The sequence below is a fragment of the Erinaceus europaeus genome, chromosome 1 (genome assembly GCF_950295315.1).
Source record: "Erinaceus europaeus chromosome 1, mEriEur2.1, whole genome shotgun sequence".
Taxonomy (NCBI): Eukaryota; Metazoa; Chordata; class Mammalia; order Eulipotyphla; family Erinaceidae; genus Erinaceus; species Erinaceus europaeus.
The window spans coordinates 102,569,538-102,591,723 of record NC_080162.1 but is presented as its reverse complement, the minus strand read 5'-3'; the positions used below and the strand labels follow the sequence as shown (position 1 = coordinate 102,591,723).

Below are 22,186 nucleotides of genomic sequence, written 5' to 3'. Positions count from 1 at the left end.
AAATGTATAGGAATTATAGCGTCTTACCTACGTTTGTTTTAACCCAACATTTAATTTTCAAGTTTTAAGCAATTTGAGGAGCTAACCCAACATCTCAAACATGTATGATACCATTGAGCCAACTCATTACCTCAGTTATCTTAAGGGGGAGTAAGTGTGAGTTGGGGGTAAGGTGGTGAACGACACGAAAGTACTACTTCACCATCTATAGAGCCTTTGGTATTGCCTTTAGTTGCTCTGATGTGTGGTGTCAGGGGTGGAACCTAGGATCTCATGCATGGAAGGCTCTTAACCTGCTGAGTTACCCCTTGGGTCCAGCTTTAGGTTTTTTGTTTGTTTGTTTTCTTGTCATTGTTTTATTTTTGAAAAAAGTCAGTGTGTGAGACAGAATCCATGTCCTCATATAAATGATGTTTGCTAGTAGACATATTTTAGTTATATTACAAAGGGCCTATGGCTATACTAATTTTTTTTTCCCTGAGGCTGAAGTCTCATATGCAGGTGGATCCAAGTTATTGTCTGGGGAGATGATGTCATGGCTGGAAAAAGGACCAGAAAGCTGGATCAGGGAAGAGAGTAGCTCCCAAATATGGGAAAGGTGTATAAATATTGTTGACTGTAAACCCCATCAGCTTGATTTGATCTGGGGCCCATATGCAGCTTATGAGCCTATGTGACCTCTGCATCCCTGTAGATCTGAGCTCACATTCTCTGGTCCTGAGTAGGAACATTCCAAGCTGCCCCAATATCAGGATCCATCTTCTTCAGGTGTAGCATAGAGTATGTTGTCTAGCCTCCCTTTGGAGGATGAAACATTCTCTACCATTGTTGATCCACGTTGAGGGCAAGGTCCTATGGGGGCCCACAAAGGAGTCTATTGTTTTGTTCCTGATAAAGATGACTGGTAACAATAGAGAGAGGGATTATATCTACAAAATGGAGAAAACCCCCCCCACACACACACTCTTCATCTGCACTATTCCAGCCTTTTGGTTCATGATTGGTCAACAATTTGTTTGGCTTTGTATGTTTACTCTCTATTCAGCCACCATGTTCCAGATGCTAGCATGATGCCAGCCAGATTACCCTGGACAGACAACCCCACCAGTGTGCCCTGGAGCTCTAATTTCCCAGAACCCCACCCTACTAGGGAAAGAGAGAGGCAGGCTGTGAGTATGGATCCACCTGTCAATGCCCATGTTCAGCGAGGAAGCAATTACAGAAACCAGACCTTCCACCTTCTGCATCCCACAATGACCTTGGGTCCATACTCCCAGAGGGTCAAAGAATAGGAAAGCTCTTAAGGGAGGGGATGGGATACAGAGTTCTGGTGGTGCGAATTGTGTGGAGTTGTACCCCTCTTATCCTATGGTTTTGTCAGTGTTTCCTTTTTATAAATAAAATAAAATATTTTTTTTTTAAAATGTTTGCAAGGCATTCACTTACTACCCAGATACTTCCCAACCCTAATCTCTAGGTTTAAATCTGAGGGGTTTTTTTTCTCTTTTTTTAAATATTTATTTATTTATTCCCTTTTGTTGCCCTTGGTTTTTTATTGTTGTAGTCTATTGTTGTTATTGTTATCATTGTTGGATAGGACAGAGAGAAATGGAGAGAGGAGAGAAAGACAGAGAGGGGAGAGAAAGATAGACACCTGCAGACCTGCTTCACCGTCCATGAAGCGACTCCCCTACAGGTGGGGAGCTGGGGGCTCGAAGCATAATCCTTACCTGTCCTTGTGCTTCGCGCCACGTGCACTTAACCCACTGCGCTACCTCCCGACTCCCACCTGAGGTATTTTTTTTATCCTCTCTGAACTTGAGCATCTTCATCTGTAAAATGATAATAGTAATAAGTATATTTATCTCCTAGAATTACTGAAGAGGAAAACAGCTAATAGATGAAAAGTGCTAGTTAGCAAAGTACCTGGCACATATAAATACTTAGTACCTGGTGGCCTTGATAGTGAAGTTGACAATGATAATTATTTATACCAGAGATCAGGTCCACAAAATAGCAATTTGAAAGGTATGTATTTAAGAACCAAGGGAGCTTTGTTATTGAAATATATTCAAGAACATTCTGGAGGTCGTTATACTTAATATATTTTTAAGGTATTAAGAGAAAAAATATTTAAATTAAATTTACCCTTTTAAAAATATCTGGTCAAATAAAATGGAATGACCCCAATATTGCCCACCTCCCCTGCCACCTTTGTATTCTCCTTTTTTTTTTCCCCAGAGAAGCACATTTATTAATCATTTCAGGTTTATACAAAAATCTCTCCCTTTTCTTTCCATGCTTCTTTTCCTCAACTTATTTGACATCTATGGGAAAGCAAACAATTTTTTGTTGTCATTCTGCCTGCAACCCAGGGTCATGATGGTATTAGTACCAAGTAGTCCTCCTGCTTCTCCCAGAGTCCTTAGCGCCTCCTATAGACTAGCTATGCATTGAGTGTCTCCCTTGGCTCACCACGTCTCTGGAGGCCTGGAACATTCCTCAGGTGATTGGGAAACAAGTTCACCATTTTTGAACAAGGCATTTTACAGTCCCCTTATTTCTTACTGGCTCAGAGGGTAAGGGAGGACAAACAGACTTTATAAATTTGGGGCCAATTTTTTTTTTTTTTAATACAAGCTTCAAACTAGTATAAGAACCTGCCATTGTGATGACAATTTGAGGAATTTGATTTATTAGGTAGAATTTACTTTTATTTCAAAAGTATTCTGGGTTGGGGAGACAGTTCATCATGTTAGAGCTTTAGAGTTGCATGCCTGACACCCCAGAAGTTCCAGTCCAGTCCCAGCACCACTAAATGGCAGAGAGAGCAGTGTTCTGGTCGGCGCCTTCCTATAAAAATAAAGAATAAATATGTCTTTAAATTTTTAAAAAGAATATATTAAGATCAGCACATAAGTGCCAGAGAGTTAGCTCATGGGAGAGGGTACCCAAATGGAGTGCATCTGGGAAAGGGAAAGAAGTTGTTCATTGATATTTTTCTTGTAGCAGGTTTTTACTTGTGGCTTCCAGTTTTTACTCTTCTAACTCCTAGTGTTGACATTTGTGACTTGGAGACAAGCCTAAGTGAAAATGTGTACTTTTGTAGCAACTTTCATGAGAAGACACCCTCCCTTTCCTCTGAGGCCCAAGTATACTCCAGCGTATGATTTAATGTGATGATTGCCAAAGTGGGCAGTTTTGTGAAAGGTGCAATCAGCCTAGAGGTCTTCCAGAGGTGAGGAGCTTGGGAAAATCCCAGCTCGTTAAGCATGCCCCACCCCAAGGCCTCTTTGATGTGCATGTGTATAGTGTATATAGACAAGATTCTCTCCAAGACTAAAACAGTATGCCTCTAAGGACCTTTTGAAAGATCTCTGCCCTACAGTGCACACCCCCCCCCCCCCCGCCAAAAGAAAAACCCCACCAATTATTGGTGTTGGTTTCTTTTGAAATCAGTCACAAGGCTATGAAGGGAGGTGACAGCTGAGAGATTTATCAAAGTTGGGTTGGGGAGTTGAATGTTTGAGCATTCAGGCTTAGACTAGCTCATAATGGACCTTTTCTCAGCTGCCATTCATGAGTGCCAGTGTGACAGTAAGTGGCAGAGTCTGTCCCTTGAACAGCTGTTGTCCTCATTGAAGTCTTTGCAGATCCTGTCACTTCAGAGTTTTTGTTCCTCTGGGCTCCCATGATACTTTTTTTCTGTACTTAACAGCCCTAAGCTTTGTAGTAAGTAGTTAATCATCTAAATGTCTGTTTCCTTGATCAAATAAGCCCCTTGACAGCAGGATAGTATTTCACTCATATCATAGATTGGCTAATCCATAGAGTGTGTCCCATTTGAAATAGCTGTTCAATAAATCGTACTGAATCGAGCTGGACAAAGATACCATGGCCGTGAATATCCTGTAGTATCCATGTAGATTGTGTACTCAGCCATGAAAAAGAAATTTATCCTTAGATAAACTGATTTTTTTTTCCCCATTAGATGTAGCATGTAAGATCTTGCTAGCCCATTGTTGGTGAGTGTTTCTTTTTCACAGCTCTTTTTGAAATTTCTATATGCCACATGGTTCACACTTTGTTTTAAAAGTGTGAACAGTTTAGTAGTTTTCAGTGTGTTCACAAAGTTACGCAACTATCACCACAGTTTCAGATATTTTCATCAACCCAAAAAGAAGCCCTATACCTTACGTATTTCCTCCAGTTCCCCAACCACTAGTCCACTTCTGTGTCTACAGATTTGCCTATTCTGGATGCTCCCTATACATGGAATTAGGCGACACATAGTATTTTGTGGCTTATTTCTTCCACTGGGGATTTTGTAAAGTGTGTCCATGGTGTAGTATGTGTCAAGGCTAAAGTGTTGTGGCAATTGGAAGGCAGGTGAAGCTTGTTTCCTAGCTAGGAGTTGTGGCTCGTTAAAGATAACAATACCTAAGTAATAGAAATTCCATAGAGGTGTTCTGAACTCCAGGAGTAATTATGAGAATTAAGCAAGATAATGCTCATGAGCTCCTAAAAGACTGTCAGCCTGGCTTATGAAGGTCTCAGTTACTGTTACTTCCTTTGCCCCACTTCAAGGTCTTAGGTTTTAGTGAGAACTTGCCAAAACGAAACAGTAGGCATATATATATTTTTTAATTGGCACTTTGAGTTTAATTTATTGATTCCTACCCCCCACTCTTGTTTTTTCTTTTTCCTTTTTTTTCTTCTCCCCAAGGCTATGCCTTTCTGCTGTTCCAGGAGGAGAGCTCAGTGCAAGCTTTGATAGATGCCTGCCTAGAAGAAGACGGAAAACTGTACCTGTGTGTGTCAAGCCCCACCATCAAGGATAAACCAGTAAGTGATATGTGACCAGATGTTACGTTTCCAGAGCACACAGGAAGTTGGCCGAGGTCATTGTAGTGGAAATACTGGTAACTAGGATCTCCTTCTCTAGGTGACTTTGCTCTGCCATAGAGGTGGGCTATTGTTGACAGGGAAACTCATAAGCAATTACTCACTATTTGATTTTATCCCTTTGGGACTGCACATAAATAATATGTGTCATTTTCACTTCGCACCTCTTTTCAGCTAATTCTTATTCAGAAACTCTATATTGATGTAAATAATGCTCTTGGTGGTTTTAGCAGCTGGTTTCTGTCATTATTTTTCAGGCCAAGGAAAGAATAATTGTTTTAATATAGATCATAACCATCATTATTTGTGTGCCTTTGAATGCAAAGCATCATGCTGGATTATAATTACAGCAAGCTAAATAGAATTTTCTGTGCTAGGAGCTTCTACTTTAACATATTTAGATAACTGTAAGCAGGACAAGAAAGAAGGCAGGAACTTAGAGACAGGGTTGGCAAAATAACTCACTTGGACTTTACGCTGCTTTGACCTATGTGCAACCCAGGTTTCAGTCCAGATCCCCCCACACATACTGCATTGGAGGATGCTTGGTGCTGTGATTTCTTTCCCCTCTCTCTCTGCTTTTCTGTCTCTACCTGAAAAAGTTAGCCCAGAGAAGTGGACTCCCAGAGATGACTGAATAAAGCGATGATAAAGAAGAAGACGATGATGAAAACTGGAAGGCAAAACCATAAATAAATGTACATATACACAGTTTGTGGTTTCTGAGCTAGAGTGTGACTGAATAATAAGAGTGCTTCATTTCACAAAGGACTATGGGGAAGAAGGGGAAGAGAGGAGGTTGGGGAAGGCATTGGGGTCAGGTGTATGATGGAGAGAGAAACAGGGCCTAAGTTGGTAATGGGAGTGTCATGCAGACACTTAATCATAAGAAGATGAGAAATTGTACCCATGTATCAATAACCATACTGTAAGCCATCAATAATACAACACTATTATGAAAAGAAAGTCCATTCACACATAAAGAAGAGTGCTTCTTTTCTCCTAGTAGAAGGGGTGTCAGTGGAAAAGAGATAAGACTATATGTAGAGCAGAATAAATGAATCAGATAGTATGACAACAGTTGGGACCCCGAAGAGAAGTTGAGGAGGAGGGTCAGTTTGTATTTCAAGACTTGATGGTAAGAGTGGGAAATAGAGAAGTAGTGATGAGAAATGAACAATCGTACAAGGATCCACTGTGGAACTTGCTTATTAACATCTGGGTTTAGAACAGAAATGTTGATAGGAGTCACATATAGACTTTTTTAATCTGAGTCTTTTTTATTATTATTATTGGATAGAGACAGCCAAAAGTCAAGAGGAAAGGGGGGATAGAGAGGAAGAGAGACAGAGAAACGCCTGCAGCACTGCTTCACCTCTCGTAAAGCTTTCCCCCTGCAGGTGGAGACTGGGGACTCAAACCTGGGTCCTTGCACATTGTAACATGTGTACTCAACCAGGTGCACCACCACCTGGCTCTTCCATCTGAGTCTTGACTCTAGCTTATACATAAATTCTTGGCTTCACATAAGTCATCTATTCCTTGCTGAATCTTAGTTTTTCTCATCTATAAAATGAGGATAAATACAGTCCTTCTCAGGGCAAGGGTTGATAGCATAATGGTTATGCAAGAGACTCTCAAGCCTGAGGCTCCAAGGTCCCAGGTTCAGTTCCCCACACCACAATAGGCCAGAGCTGATCAGTGCTCTGATAAAAAAAAAAAAAAAAAAAAAGAAAGAGAGAAAGGAAGAAAGAAAGAGAAGGGGGTTGGGTTGCAGTACAGCAGGTTAAGCGCACATGGTGCAAAGACCGGTGTAAGGATCTTGGTTGGAGCCCCCAGCTTTCCACCTGCAGGGGAGTCGCTTCACAAGTGGTGAAGCAGGTCTGCAGGTGTCTATCTTTCTCTCTCTCCCCCTCTCTGTCTTCCCCTCCTCTCTCCATTTCTCTCTGTCCTATTCAACAACATAAATAAATAAATAAATAAATAACAATAATAATAACCATAACAATGATAAAACAACAAGGGCAATAAAAGGGAAAAAATAGCCTCAAGGAGCAGTGGGTTTGTGGTGCAGGCACTGAGCCCAGCAATAGCCCTGGAGGAAAATAAATAAATAAATAAATAAATATAAAGGAAGAGAAAAGGAAAGAAAGAAAAAGAAAAAAAAAAGGTCTCCAGGATGTTGAGAGACCCAGATAAAAGAAATGGATATGAAAGCATTTAGTGAAGTCAGGTATTTCAACAAATGGAGCTGGGTGTTGTTATGCTGCAGAATTCAGAGACTAAGAATAGAGCACAGCTACATGCTAGCAGCATCCATTGGGTAGTAATGGTGACATCCAGAGCAGGGCAAATAAATAATTGGCTTCAAAAGAATGATGTGAGAGATCGCAGCTTGTAAATCAAAAGGTGGAATTACTAAAAGCAGAAATGTTGATTCATAATGGAATACCTATTGTATGAGGACTTTAGCAAATGTGAAAGTAATTGTCTATATAGTTCTGGAATTATTACCAAAAAATTTAAAGCAATAGTTACAATATGGGATAAAGACTAACTAGATATACTTGTGGGGAAAGCAGTAAGGAAAGTGGGTAGAGAAAAAGAATAGAGAATCTTTGTTTAAATAGAGTGAATAGTAGAGAGAATAAAGAGGCTGCATTTTTTTAACTTTTTTTAAAAATTTATTTATTTTATTTATTTATTCCCTTTTTTTGCCCTTGTTGTTTTATTGTTGTAGTTATTATTGTTGTTGTCGTCATTGTTGGATAGGACAGAGAGAAATGGAGAGAGGAGGGGAAGACAGAGAGGAGGAGAGAAAGATAGACACCTGCAGACCTGCTTCACCGCCTGTGAAGCGACTCCCCTGCAGGTGGGGAGCCGGGGGCTCGAACCGGGATCCTTATGCCGGTCCTTGTGCTTTGCACCACCTGCGCTTAACCCGCTGCGCTACAGCCCGACTCCCTTTTTTTTTTTTTTTTGAGAGAGAAATGTGGGGACTAACTTTAGTGAAAGTGTGCCGTGTGTCATTTGAATAAATAAGAAAGCTGAAACAACTACTCCAGATCTCTTTGGAATAGTGTGAGATTCGAAAAACTATGCCCTCTTTGGCAGGGTTCGGTCAGCCTCCAGAATCGGCTGCTGCTACGTAAGTGCAAGGAGAGTAGGAGTGAGTCGTGAAGGTTTGTGGTGGATTGACCATATACTCTAGAAAAGATGTCTAAATATGCTTTCATATCTAAAAAGGTACACATTGAACTAGTTATATTCATAGTAGATTAAGAAACTGTTCAGTCAAGGAGAGCACACTGGAGTTGTACCCATGGGGCTCGTGTATTTGGAAGATTTTTCTCTGTGGGAGAGCAATGTGTCTTTATCAGGCCAAACAGTCATCAGCACTGGACATCTTGAGGGAGAAGTGAGCAGTGGTTGTTTCAGATGGAGGTGGTGTGGAGGTAATATTATTACCATTGACTGTTTTGTTTTCAAACACATTGATTACCCTTGACTTTTGAAAGTGTTTCTAAAACATTTTGCCTTATTATGGTTTGTGTCATCAGAGCTCAAATGAAATAGTTTTATTGAAACATGGTAAATTTTGAATGGTGACTACTAACTACGTATTTCTTTGACCCAGCCATACTCAGAATTTCCAGCATAAGCATAGATAGTATCATAGTTATGCAAAGAGACTCTCATGCCTGAGGCTCTAAAGTCCCAGGTTCAATCCCCAGTATGACCATAAACCAGAGCTGAGCAGTACTCAAGTTAAACAACAAGAAAAGTTAAAGTGGGGGCAGTAGTAGCACACACTACTATGTACAAGCAGCTGGGTTTGAGGCCTCACTCGACTCCTGCAGGGGGACACTTCATGAGTGATAAAAGCAGGTCTGCAGGTGTCTCTCTTTTTCTGTCCTCCCCTCTCTCCTTCCTCTCTCAATTTTCCTCTGGCATATTAAATTTTAAAAAACAGGGAAAAATAAAAATAACAAGAGGAAGAAATGACCTGTAGACGTAGTGGAATCTTAGTGCTGGCACCAAGCCCCAGAGAGAACCCTGGTGGCAATAGGAAGGAAGGGAGGGAGGGAGGGAGGGAATGGGTATGTAATGGGAAATGTAGAAGTCTATAAATACTTGTAATTCTAACAAACTGGATCCATTTTTAGGTTCTAGTTCTATCAACTACATTGTAAAACTTTTTTTTTTTTTTTTTACAGAGCACTACTCAGCTCTGGTTTATGGTGGTGTGTGGGAATTGAACCCGGGACTTTGGAGCCTCCGGCATGAGATTCTTTTTGTGTAACCATTATGCTATCTACCCCTGCCCCATTATAAAACTTTCTCTTCCTTGGCTTTTGTATCACATCTACTCCCAGAAACCTCACTTAACCAAAACTCCCTGCACAGCTTTTAGTACATCTAGCTCTTCCCCCCCCACACACAGGAAACTTAGAGCTGGATTGAATTTGGGGGAGTAATGAGGACCTTGGCAATAGCTCAGGGTAAAGTCTATAGAGCTCATCCACTAAATAAACCTTCTAGCTGTGTCTCTTCTTCACTCCCTACTTCATTTTTTACTTATAAAAAGGAAACACTGACAAAAAAAAAAAAAAAGCAGGATAAGAGGGGTACAACTCCACACAATTCCTACCACCAAAACTCCGTATCCCTTCCCTTCCCCTGATAGCTTTCCTATTCTTTAACCCTCTAGGAGTATGGATCCAAGGTCATTGTGGGATGCAGAAGGTGGAAGGTCTGGCTTCTGTAATTGCTTGCCCGCTGAATATGGGCGTTGACTGGTTGATCCATACTCCCAGCCTGTCTTTCTCTTTCCCTAGTGGGGCAGGGTTCTGGGGAAGCAGGGCTCCAGGACACATTGGTGGGGTCATCTGCCCAGAGGAGTCTGGTTGGCATTATGGTAGCATCTGGAACCTGGTGGCTTAAAAAAGAGTTAACATACAAAGCCAAACTGTTGACAAACTGTTGACTAATCATGAACCTAAAGGTCGTAATATTGCAGATGATATTTGGGGTCTCCATTTTGTAGATAGCTAGTAGGCCTATTTCATTTATATTCCAAAGGGCCCATGACTATACTAGTTTTATTTTGTTTTTGTTTTTGTTTTCCTGAGTCTGACATTTGATATACAGGTGGACCCAAGTTATTGTCTGAGGAGATGATGTCATGACTGGAAAAAGGACCAGAAAGCTGGATAAGGGAAGAGAGTAGCTCCCAAATATGGGAAAGGGGTATAAATATTGTTGACTATAAACCCCATCGATTTGATATGGTCTGGGGCCCATATTCAGCTTAGGAGCCTATGTGACCTCTGCATCCCTGTAGATCTGAGCTTGCATTCTGTGTTCATGAGTATGAATGTTCCAAGCTGCCCCAATATCAGGACCCATCTTCTTCAGGTATAAGATAGAGTATGTTGTCCAGCCTCCCTTCGGAGGATGGGACATTCTCTACCATTGTTGATCCACATGGAGGGCAAGGTCTATGGGGGCCCACAAAGGGGACTATTGTGTATTTCCTGATGGAGGTGACCAGTGACAATGGAGAGAGGGATCTGTTCGAGGTCTAGGCCCATTATGTCTGTGTGGAAATCCCAGGACTCCTGACTAGGGTCTCAGATGATGGGGTGGCCTGATAGTGACTAAAGAGTCATCATTAAAGTATGCCAGTCTCTTGCCCTTATTCAGCTTTTGCAGTCCTTGTTTTGATAAGGTTAGCTTTGGAATGAGTGAGGGAAGTGTAATAGGAAGTAGGTAAGGAGGGTATCTAAGTGGAAACTATTTCATTGGGCCCTACTTCTTAGCTTGAATACCTTTTCAGAATGCTGGTGCCCTCATTCTTTTTTTTTTTTTTTTTTTTTTTTGCCTCCAGGGTTATTGCTGGGGCTTGGTGCCTGCACCACAAATCTACTGCTCCTGTCAGCCATTTTTCTCTTTTTGTTGCCCTTGTTGTGGTTGTTATTCTTATTGCTGCTGCTGTCGTTCAGGTCATAGAGAAATCGAGAAAGGAGGGAAAGACAGAAAGGGGAAGAGAAAGATAGACACCTGCAGGTCTGGTTCACTGTTTGTGAGGCGACCCCCCTGCAGGTGGGGAGCTGGGGTCTCTGACTGGGATCCTTGAGCTGGTCCTTGCGCTTTGTACTGTGTGTGCTTATCCTGCTTCTCTACTACCCGGCCCCCTGGTGCCCTCATTCTTTCATTGCCCGTACTCTGATCTTTCTCCTCAGGAATATGAAATGTTCCTAAATAATTTCAAAGATTTTCTATTTGCCCAGCCACACACTAGCCCCATTATATGGGTTGATAAGATTGTTTTTCTTAATCCTCTCCATTTAGCCTTTCTAAGAAAGTGTTTTGCTTTGCTTTTTATCAGAATCCCTAATTAGTGGATTTCAGGTAGTGTTATTGAGGTATTTTTGGTCAGTGGTTGCCTACACTAAATGACCCCACCCAGACTCCTGAGTGGAGATATGATCCTGAAAGACACCAAAAGGAACTACATGTGTGACTTGATTGCCTTCTCAGTCCCAAAGAATGGGAAGAGAAATTGGCAGTAGCAGGATCTACTAGAAAACCTCCAATCAAAAGCTGGGTAGGAAATTATGGCCAGATGAGGTTGGGGGTGATAGATGTGGAGCTGAAGCCAAGGAAAGAGGTGTTAAAAATGGAACCTAGAAGGGAGTCAGGCAGTAGCACAATGGGTTAAGTGCACATGGTGCAAAGTGCAAGGACTGACTCATGGATCCTGATTCGAGCCCCCGGCTCTCCACCTGCAGGGGATCCACTTCACAAGTGGTGAAACAGGTCTGTAGGTGTCTTTCTCTCCCCCTCACTGTCTTCCTCTCCTCTCTCCATTTCTCTCTGTCCTATCCAACAACAATGACATCAATAACAACAACAATAATAACTACAACAGTAAAACAACAAGGGTAACAAAAGGGAATAAATAGTAAAAATTTTACAGTGGAACCTATAAAGTGATCCAATTAATAGAATTATAGGTACAGGTATAGGCTTTTATGATTTCTTTCTTTTTTAAAAAAATTTTATTCTCTTTTGTTGCCCAATAGCAAGTTATACCTACTAATAAAACTCATCCAGCCCATAGATAGCCACCCCCCCACTCCTTATAGAGTACTAGTTTCTGTGAACAAACCCATACATCTGTCGTTTTTTTTTTTTTTAAATTTAGTATTTTTAAAAATTTATTTATTTATTTATTTCCTTTTGTTGCCTTTGTTTTATTGTTGTAGTAGTAGTAGTTGTTGTTGGATAGGACAGAGAAATGGAGAGAGGAGGGGAAGACAGAGGGGGAGAGAAAGATAGACACCTGCAGACCTGCTTCACCACCTGTGAAGCAACTCCCCTGCAGGTGGGGAGCCGGGGGCTCGAACCAGGATCCTTACAACAGTCCTTGCGCTTTGCACCACGTGCGATTAACCCGCTGCGCTAATGCCCAACTCCCTTTTTAAAATTTTTTTAAAATTATCTTTATTATTTTTTTAAAGATTTTATTTATTTATTAATGAGAAACATAGGAGGAGAGAGAAAGAACCAGGCATCACCCTGGTACATGTGCTGCTGGGGATTGAACTCAGAACCTCATGCTTGAGAGTCCAATGCTTTATCCACTGAGCCTCCTCCCAGACCACAAAAATTATCTTTATTTATTGGATAGAGACAGTCAGAAATCAAGAGGGTAGGGGGAGATAGAGAGGGAGAGAGAAAAAGAGACACTTGCAGCTCGGCTTCACCACTTGAAAAGCTTTCCCCTGCAGGTGGGGATCAGGGGCTCGAACCTGGGTCCTTGCGCATTGTAACATGTGCGCTCAACCAGGTCCTCCACCACCCGTCCCTCCCATCTTTTTTTTTTTTTTTTTTTAATGATGTGTCTTCCTTCAAACTATGTTTAAGTGCTTACTGGGTGCAAGGCATAGTACTACTTAATACAGATTTGCTTTGAACCAGAGGTAAAATCCTGTGTTTAAAATGGGCAGGTAAAGCAAGTATATAAACACTTAAACCTACATTCTGTCATTTAAAGGTTCTCAAATATTTGTCATTTAGAAAATATGTGTCAAAGTGAAAAAAGAAAGAGTATAGAATAGAGATTTAATGCTTTGGAGTATGTATAGTCTTGGATGAAGTCCTTTGAAATCAACCTGGAAATATAAACAGTGTTTGGAGATTGACCAGAAGAGAGTTAGGTGTGTGGCAGTGTAGGCATTTGGGGGAGAGTAACAGTGTGAACAGAGAAATAGGAAACTGTGCTCTATGGGTAGATATTCTTTTTTTTTTCCCCCCTCCAGGGTTATCGCTAGGGCTTGGTGCTGGCACTATGAATCCACTGCTCCTGGGAGCCACTTTTTTCATTTTATTGGATAGGACAGAGAGAAACTGAGAGGGACGGAGATGTAGAGAGGGAGAGAGAAAGAGAGACACCTGCAGACCTGCTTTACCACTTGTGAAGCATCCTCCCTACAGGTGGGGAGCTGGGGGCTTGAACCTGGATCCTTGGGTGGGTCCTTGAGCTTTGTACTATGTGCATTTAACCTAGTGTGCTACCACCTGAACGGATATTCTTTTGGTTGGTTACATGGAGCACAAATGCATGGGGAATAAAAAGGAATAGCAGGAAATTAAATTGGGAAAAAACAGAATCTAAATTAAATAACACCTTGATTGACTGCCACAGTCCTTGGGTTTGTAGTATATTTACTCAGACATTTTCATTCTCTATTTACTACTTCCTAAGACAAAACTATCATTTTACTTGGCCAAATGAAATCTAGTTTTGTGTCTTCCTTGTTATAAATCATGGCTAAGCCATATCACCACATGTGCCTTATGCCACCTTGGAAATCTTTTGACACTTCTGAATGCTTCAAATAATTGGCCTAAATTTGTGATTTGAGCACCTTCCATCGTAGGAGTTTTCCAAAGACTTTCTTCTCTGAAGTGAGAGGAATACTGCCTTGTTAGAGTAAATCCTGTTTTCTCCCCCTGAGTTTCTGAATTTCCAGGTAGGTCCAGAGTTTCTCAGCACTTGAGTCTTTGGACACTATCATTTTTTTTTTGGGGGGGTTGGTTTAAAAGATGTTGAGTTCCAGTATATTAAAATGTTATCTAGTGGATAAACTAGCCACTGCCCCTTAAAAGTTCAGTGTTTTTTCTCAGGGTGTGCTGAATAACACTTGTCCTGTCAGATTCTGCCCTTTGTGAGGATCATTGACAAACAGTTTGCTCATATAATAATAGGTATCAATTAATGATCAATAGTAAGCACTTACTTTGTGCATCTTATTACCATTTTTTCCTGAAATTAAAGGTCCCATAGCGAAAAAAAAAAGTATTTGGGAAACAGTGATATATGAAGGTTCTACAAAGTCTTACAACAACAAATTTGCCTAATATTATTTAATGCAGCATATCATATTCCTGTTCTGGGGATCATATTTGTGAAGATTCTGGTATGGTTCGTATTCTGTGAAACTCACCCAAAGAGTATGTATGCTTCTTCCCAGGAAAAAGTTAAGTAACTTGAACTTTTACATGTATATTCCTCTCAATAGTTTTAACCATCAGTGTGCCAGTAACAACATCCTTGTAACTAGTACTATAAAGCTGAAAATACACTTCTGTGTAAGGCATAACTGCCCAAGGAAGTTAAATAGCTGAATATATTGCTAACCTCATTGCTAAATCATTTTTGTTAGCTTTTGTAACTGCTTCTTTACCAGTAGATTAAAGAAGACTACTGTCTGTTTTTCTAAATTATTTATTTATTTGATAGGACAGAGAAAATGAGAAGGAAGAGGAGACAGAGAGGGAGAGAGATACTTGCAACACTGCTTTACCACTTGTGAACTTTTCCCCCACTGTAGGTGGGGACCAGAGGCTCGAACTTGGGTCCTTATGCATCGCAACATATGCACTCTACCAGGTGCACCACTACCTGGCCCCTACTAGTTATGTTTTAAGGTTCACTTATTTATTTATTTATTTTAAATATTTATTTATTTATTTATTTATTCCCTTTTGTTGCCATGTTGTTTTATTGTTGTAGCTATTATTATTGTCACTGTTGTTAGGGCAGAGATAGATAGGACAGAGAGAAATGGAGAGAGATGGGGAAGACAGAGATGGGGAGAGAAAGACACCTGCAGACCTGCTTCACCGCTTGTGAAGTGATGCCCCTGCAGGTGGGGAGCCGGGGTTTGAACCAGGATCCTAATGCCAGTCCCTGTGCTTCGCGCCACGTGTGCTTAACCCGCTGTGCGACCGCCCTCCTTTAAGGTTCATTTATGTATTTAGTTAGGGGAGAGGAGAGAACCACAGCACTACTCTAGTATATGTGGTGCTTGGGGGTGGAACTTGGGACCACAGATATGCATGTTCTGTACTCTAACTACTGAACTACTTCCTGATCACTGACCATTTTTTAATGTGCTAAAAACTGGAAGGCTTTGATTGGGGAGAAGAGGGAGGTTAATGCCTCACTTTAGAAATACATTTTCATGGGGGTTGGGCGGTAGCGCAGCAGGTTAAGCGCACATGGTGTGAAGCACAAGGATCAGCATAAGGGTGCCCAAGCACAAGCAGTGAAGCAGGTCTGCAGATGTTTATTTTTCTCTCCCCCTCTGTCTTCCCCTCCTCTTTCGATTTCTCTCTGTCCTATGCAACAACAACGACGGCAATAACAACAAAAATTATAAACAAAAAGGGCAACAAAAGGGGAAAAAGTAGCCTCTAGGAGCAGTTGATTTGTAGTGTAGGCACGGAGCCCCAGCAATAACCTTGGAGACAAAAAAAGAAAAAAACCCTATGATGGTGTGCACTAAACAGAGAAGATTAACAAAAAGAAAAGAAAAGAAGTACATTTTCACTTGACAAGAGCACAGAGAACCTTCAGGTACACAGTGTCCTTGCAGTAGAAATGCAAGAAATGCATTCTACGTGGTCATCTCCCCAGCTACCTGACCACAAGGGTTTTGTTTTGTTTTGTTTTGTTTTGTTTTGTTTTGTTTTGTTTTGTTTTGTTATCACTGGGACTCGGTCAGCACTAAGAATCCATAGCTCTGGAGGCCATTTTTCCCATTTTGTTGCCCTTGTTGTTGCCTTTGTTGTGGTTGTTATTGTTACAGCTATTCGTGTTGAATAGGACAGAGAGAAATAGAGAGAGGAGGGGAAGACAGAGAGAGGGAGATAAAGACACCTGCAGACCTGCTTCATTCACCACTTGCGAAGTGACCCTCCTGCAGGTGGGGAGTTGGGGGCTCGAGCACGGATCCTTATGCTGGTCCTTGCACTTTGTGCCATGTGTGCTTAACTCACTGCGCTACTGCCCAGCCCCCTTGTTTTTATTTTTGTTTTTTAACTGTGAACTACTTCCTGAATTTAGTAGTGGATCTGGAGCATCCTGGGCATACATGAGAGAATTAGCCACAGTTCTTTTCAGCCCCTTAGCTAGGAGAAATCCTTTCTACTATCTTTGTTTATTGGCTAGAGGACAGCCAGAAATGGAGAGGAAAAGGGATGATAGAGAAGGAGAGAGACCGAGAGACACCTGCAACACTGCTTTACCACTTGCAAAGCGTTTCCCCTGCAGGCTTGAATTGGGTCCTTGTGCATTGTAACATGGGCACCCAATCAGGTGCACCACCACCCAACCTTCATAATCTTCTTCCTTCTCCTTCCTTCCTTCCTTCCTTCCTTCCTTCCTTCCTTCCTTCCTTCCTTCCTTCCTTCCTTCCTTCCTTCCTTCCTGGGTCATTGCTAGGGCTCAGTGCCTGCACTATGAATCTACTGCTCCTGAAGGCCATTTTTTCTTTTTGTTGGATAGGACTGAGAGAAATTGAGAGGGGAGGAGGAGAGAGAAAGAGAGACACTTGGAAACGTGTTTCACTGCTTGTAAAGTGATCCCCCCTTGAAGGCGGGGAGCTGGGGGCTCAAACCCAACTGGGATCCTTGCGCAGGTCCTTGTACTTCGTACTATGTGGGCCGCCTTCATAATTTTCTGTTTTAAATCCAGTAGATTTCTAATGAAAGGCCCCAGATTTGCTCAGGGTTCAGAAGTCTTATCATGGCTAAAAATTCTGATCAGCTATTAATTTGCTTTCTGGCTATTTCTCCAAGAAGACAATAGAAAGGGTTTCTCATTTGCTGTCTGTTGGTTAGAAAGCAGCACTTGAGAAAACATAAACTCCTGGAAATTGGCTGATCAAACTTTTATGACATAGCTATGTGTTAGGAAACTGTCATAAAAGAGGTTGAAGTGAGGTACTAACTTGGAATATGATTTGATGAAGTTCAAACTACAGTTATTGCTGTTGTGGCTGTTCGTTTTGGTAGATAACACTAATAGTAATAATAGCCTCTTAGGCCTCCGAAACCACAAACTAGCTTATTTGTAATTCTGTGGGACACATTCTGCAAGGTTTGTGATGCTTAAAATAGAATTGCTGACAGCTGAGATGGGTTGGTGTTCATTCTCTCTGCAGCTGTATGTCAGCAGACCTAGGTTGAGCTGACTCATCCTGGCTGTCAGAAAAGCAGGGGGAAAGACGTCCTGATTGTTCTGCAATATCGTTGTTGTTTTTTTTCTGATTTATGTAGATAGAATTGTAGAATTAGAGAACATGAGATTTTTTTTTTCTTTTGCCCTGAAAAGTTTGAGAAGGAGTTTGAAATTTATTGAAAAAGAGGAGAAAGGATCTGGTATCTGCTGGTAGAAAAGGACACAGGTTGGACAGAGTGTGTCTTGCCTACACCTATGGGGGGAGATGAGAGGTTGTACCTATGTGTCTAGAGCTGTACTGAAAACCGTGACCTCTCCCACCCCTGATAAACTGAAACATAAAGAAGAAAAACAAGAAATATCAGAAACATTCAAAAAAGAGAAAAAAGGGTCTGGCTGATGGCACACTTGGTTGGTGGAGCGCACATGCTACAATGCACAAGGACCTGGGTTCAAGCCCCCAGTCCCCACCTGCAAGGGGCAAGCTTTGTGAGTGGTGAAGCAGGGCTGCAGGTATCTCTCTGTCTCTCTCCCTGTCACCCCATTCCCTCTCAATTTATGGCTGTTACTATCAAATAAGTAAAGATAATTAAAAAAAGAAAATATTTCTTAAAAAAAATTATGTGTGGATATGGCAGAGGACACATTTATGAAAAAAAAAAGGAAAAAATGAAATGGGGAGGCTCATCTGAGCTGAGATGTGTATTATGGAAAAACTAGAACAAACAGAGCAGGTTAGTTGTCTGAGTTGACCAGCAGATGTCTTACACTGTTGATTCTGAACTATTTGGAGGAGCCTTCAGGCAACTGGATAGGAAGGAAGGCATGAATGTAGTAGGACATGCATGTGATCAATGTTGGTAACCTCAGGAGGTAACAAGACAAAAAGAAATAGAAGTAAACATTATATGGTAAGATATTCTTTGTTGTATGGTCAGATTTTACACATGTGCAGTTTCACCACTTGGTGACCTTCACACTCATATATATATATATATATATATATATATATATATATGGAGGGGGCCAGAGAAGAAGGTGGAAGAGAAATACTACAACACTGGAGACTCCTCCAGTGCCAGAGGACCTGCCATGGGGTGCTGGAGCTTGAACCTGAGCCATATGAGCTCCTGTGTATGGCAAGGCAGACACCCCACCCAGATCTCTCTGATGTTATCCTGCTACTAAAGATAAAATTTAAAAAAATACACTCTATATTTTAGTTTAACACAGGCTCTTACACATCTTTAATATTTTATTTACTTATTTTGGGTAGAGACAGAGAAGTTGAGGCGGGGAGGAAGAAATAGAAATAGAGAGAAGGATACCTGCAGCACTGCTTCACCACTTTTGAAACTTCACCCTACAGGTGGGAAAGGGATCTTGAACCCAGGTCCTTGCATATGGGAATGTGTTTGATCAACTCATGGCACCACACCTGGTTGGCCCCAAGGCTTAATTTTTAAAAAATATTTATTGATTTATTCCCTTTTGTTGCCCTTGTTGTTGTTGTATTGTTGTAGTTATTATTGTTGTTATTATTGATGTCGTTGTTGGATAGGACAGAGAGAAATGGAGAGAGGGGGGGAAGACAGAGAGGGGGAGAGATCTGCTTCACCGCTTGTGAAGCGACTCCCCTGCAGGTGGGAAGCCGGGAGCTTGAACTGGGATCTTTACGCCGGTCCTTGCGCTTCATGCCACGGCGCTGACTTATTTTTTTTAAAAAAGAATTTATTTATTTATTCATGAGAAAGAACCAGCCATCACTCTGGTATATGTTCTGCTGGGGATCAAACTCAGGACCTCATGGTTGAGAATCCAATGCTTTATCCACTGTACCACCTCCTGGACCACCCTAGACTTAATTTATTATGAAACCCTTCTAAGGCAGTTGTAGGAAATGAATGAGGAAAAAGACTAGGTTAGAATGAAGTTTCAAGAACATTTTGCTCATGGAATTCTACTTTATTGTGCCATGTTTATATTCATATCAAATGAGCCTAAGAGATGGCTCAGCAGGTGAAGTATATGCCTTCCCTCGTGTGGAGCCCTGGCCTTGATCCTTAGCACCACATGGAAGCATCATGGCCACTCCCAGGATGATGGAGTGTTGCTTTGGTGTGTATGTCTGTATTTTTCTCTTTCTCTCAAATTACAGAATGAAGAATTGGAGCAGGGAAGTTGCTCAACAGTATCTCTCCCTGGGTTCATTCTCTGGTACCACATTTTTAAAAAAAAGGGGGGGGGTCAGAAGATAGCATATGTATGCGGCCTGGGTGTGAGCCACATGAGAATGCCATGGCACCAGTGCTACGATGTCTCACTGTCTACATGAAATAAGAAAGATGGGGGCAAGAACACAGTTTGCCTGGTAGAGCACACTCTTCATCATGCTTAAGGACCCATGTTTGAACCCCTAACACCTCATGGGCTCACCTGCAGCAGGAGGTGATTCATAAAAGATGGAGCAGTGCTGTAGTACTCTCTCTCTCTCCCTTTTCCCTACCCTCCCCCCTTCCCACCCCACCTCTATTAAAAGAGCAAAATTTAATTTTTAAAGAATTAAAAAATAGTGGTCCGAGAAATGGCGCAGTGGATAAAAAAGCATTGGACTCTCAACCATGAGGTCCTGAGTTCAGTCCCTAGCAGCACATGTACCAGAGTGATGATGTATTGTTCTTTCTCTCTCCTCTCCTCCTATCTTTCTTATGAATAAATCAATAAAATCTTAAAAAAAAAAAGGATTAAAAAATATCAGCCCAAGAGCAGTGAGATCACACATGTAAGAGTCCTTGGACACACATACATACACCATTTAAGATAAAATAAGGTAGTATTATCCAAAGTAAAAATATTCAAAGGTGTTAATGTAAAAAAAAATGGTTACAAGGAAATAAGTTGGGAAATTAGACAGAATTAGATAGAACTTTCTTTTTGTCTCCTGGCTTATCCTTGGGGCTCGGTGCCTTCACCATGAATCCATTGCTCCTGGTGGCCATTTTTTCTATTTTTTTTTTTTATAGGACAGACAGAAATTGAGAGGGGATGGGGAGATAGAGAGGGAGAGAGACACCTGCAAATCTGCTTCACCGCTTGTGAAGCGACCCCCTGTAGGAGGGGAACTGGGGGCTTGAACCTGAGTCCTTGCGCACTGTAATGTGTGTGCTTAACCAGGTGCACCACAACCTGGCCCCACTCATTTCCTCTTAAGTTTGTTGTGATTTCCCAGAAATGACAAATAAATTAAAAATAGTTAGATTTCTGGCTTCTCCTGGCAATGCAGACAACCCTGACAATATTCACATTTATAAAGTATAGCTTGCTGAAGTCCTCTCTTGCTCTTTCTTTCTCTCCAGCTAAAGAATAGCAAATTGGCCCAGTCAGGTAGTGCCACATAACAGGGGTGGAGTGTGTGTGTGTGTTCAGTTTGTTACTGTTACTCTTATTAACTACGGCACATTTGGTTGAGTGCACACATTATCATGCTCAAAGGCCCAGATTCAAACCCTCATTCCCATCTGTAGAAGTGACACTTTAGGAGTGATAAAGCAATGTTGCAAGTCTTCCCCCCCCTTTTCCTCTCTCTTCCTCTCCTTTTCCCCCTCCCTCCCTCCCCATCCCTCTCAACTCCTTTCTGTCCTATCAATTCAACAATTTAAAAACAAATAATAAAAAAATTTCCTCTTTTTAAAAAAAACTTTATTTTTTCCCTTTTCTTGCCCTTGTTTATTGTCATTGTTGTTGTTATTGATGTCATCATTGTTGGATAGGACAGAGAGAAATCAAGAGAGGATGGGAAGACAGAGAGGGAAGAGAAAGACACCTGCAGACCTGCTTCAACCACTTAATGAAGCAACCTCCCCTGCAGGTGGGGAGCTGGGGGCTCAAACCAGGATCCTTATGCTGGTCCTTGTGCTTTGCGCCATGTGCGCTTAACCCGCTGCGCCACTGCCTGGCTCCCCAAAATTGCCTCTTTTAAAACATTATCCTTGGGGCTAGAGGTAGCTTATGTGATCAGGTATCCTTTTCCACACACATAATCCATCTTTGAACCCCCCATACTATATGGGAGTGCCATGGCACCAGTGAGAAATATTAGTGCTGAGGTATCTCTGTGCCTGAGCTAGTTCCCCAAAAAGGGTGCCTTCTATGCAGATGGCATAGGCTTGAATCCTAGCACCACATAAAAGTGCCAGAGAACTGGGAGAAGCTCTGGTAGTATAGTGTCTCTCCCTCTCTTTTCTTTATTTTTATTTTATGTTATTTTATTTTTATCACTGGGGCTAGGTGCCAGCTCTACGAATCTACTCTCCTGTGGCCATTTTTTCAATTTTTTGGATAGGACAGAGAGCAATTGAGAGGGGAGGGGAAGATAGAGAACGAGAAAGAGAGACCCCTGCAGACCTGCTCCACCACTTATGAAGCACCCCCACACACAAGTAGGGAGCCGGGGGCTCGACCTAGGATCCTTGCTCCTTGCATAAGTCCTCATATTTCATACTATATACACTTAACCTGATGCACCACTACCTGGCCCCCTCTTGTCTTTATATTTATCTGTCACTCTGTGTCAATAAAAAAAAATGTCTAGATAGATGAAATTGTGCATGCCTGAAGCCAATCTCCAAAGCCAGTAAAATGGAGCATAGGGAGGCCCCCCTCCCTCTACTAAAGAACAAACAGACAAACCCTAGAGGTTTTATATATTTGAGCTCCCTGGATAGGAAGACGTCTGGTTATACGTAA

General features: G+C 41.6%; 1 protein-coding gene across 12 annotated transcripts in view; it reads left to right on the top strand.

Moving 5' to 3' along the window:
* CPEB3 (cytoplasmic polyadenylation element binding protein 3) overlaps positions 1 to 22,186 on the top strand; it is a 306,673-nt gene that overhangs the window by 193,919 nt on the left and 90,568 nt on the right. For 10 of the 12 annotated variants that reach the window (XM_060192002.1, XM_060191970.1, XM_060192020.1 and 7 more), the window contains one exon: positions 4,727 to 4,845. The exons of 1 other annotated variant lie outside the window; for it this stretch is intronic. In XM_060192002.1, coding sequence (XP_060047985.1) covers positions 4,727 to 4,845 — 119 coding nt within the window. Of the gene's footprint in view, positions 1 to 4,726; positions 4,846 to 14,349; positions 14,885 to 22,186 lie in introns of those variants that run through there. One more of the 12 variants, XM_060192027.1, reaches the window with a different exon arrangement.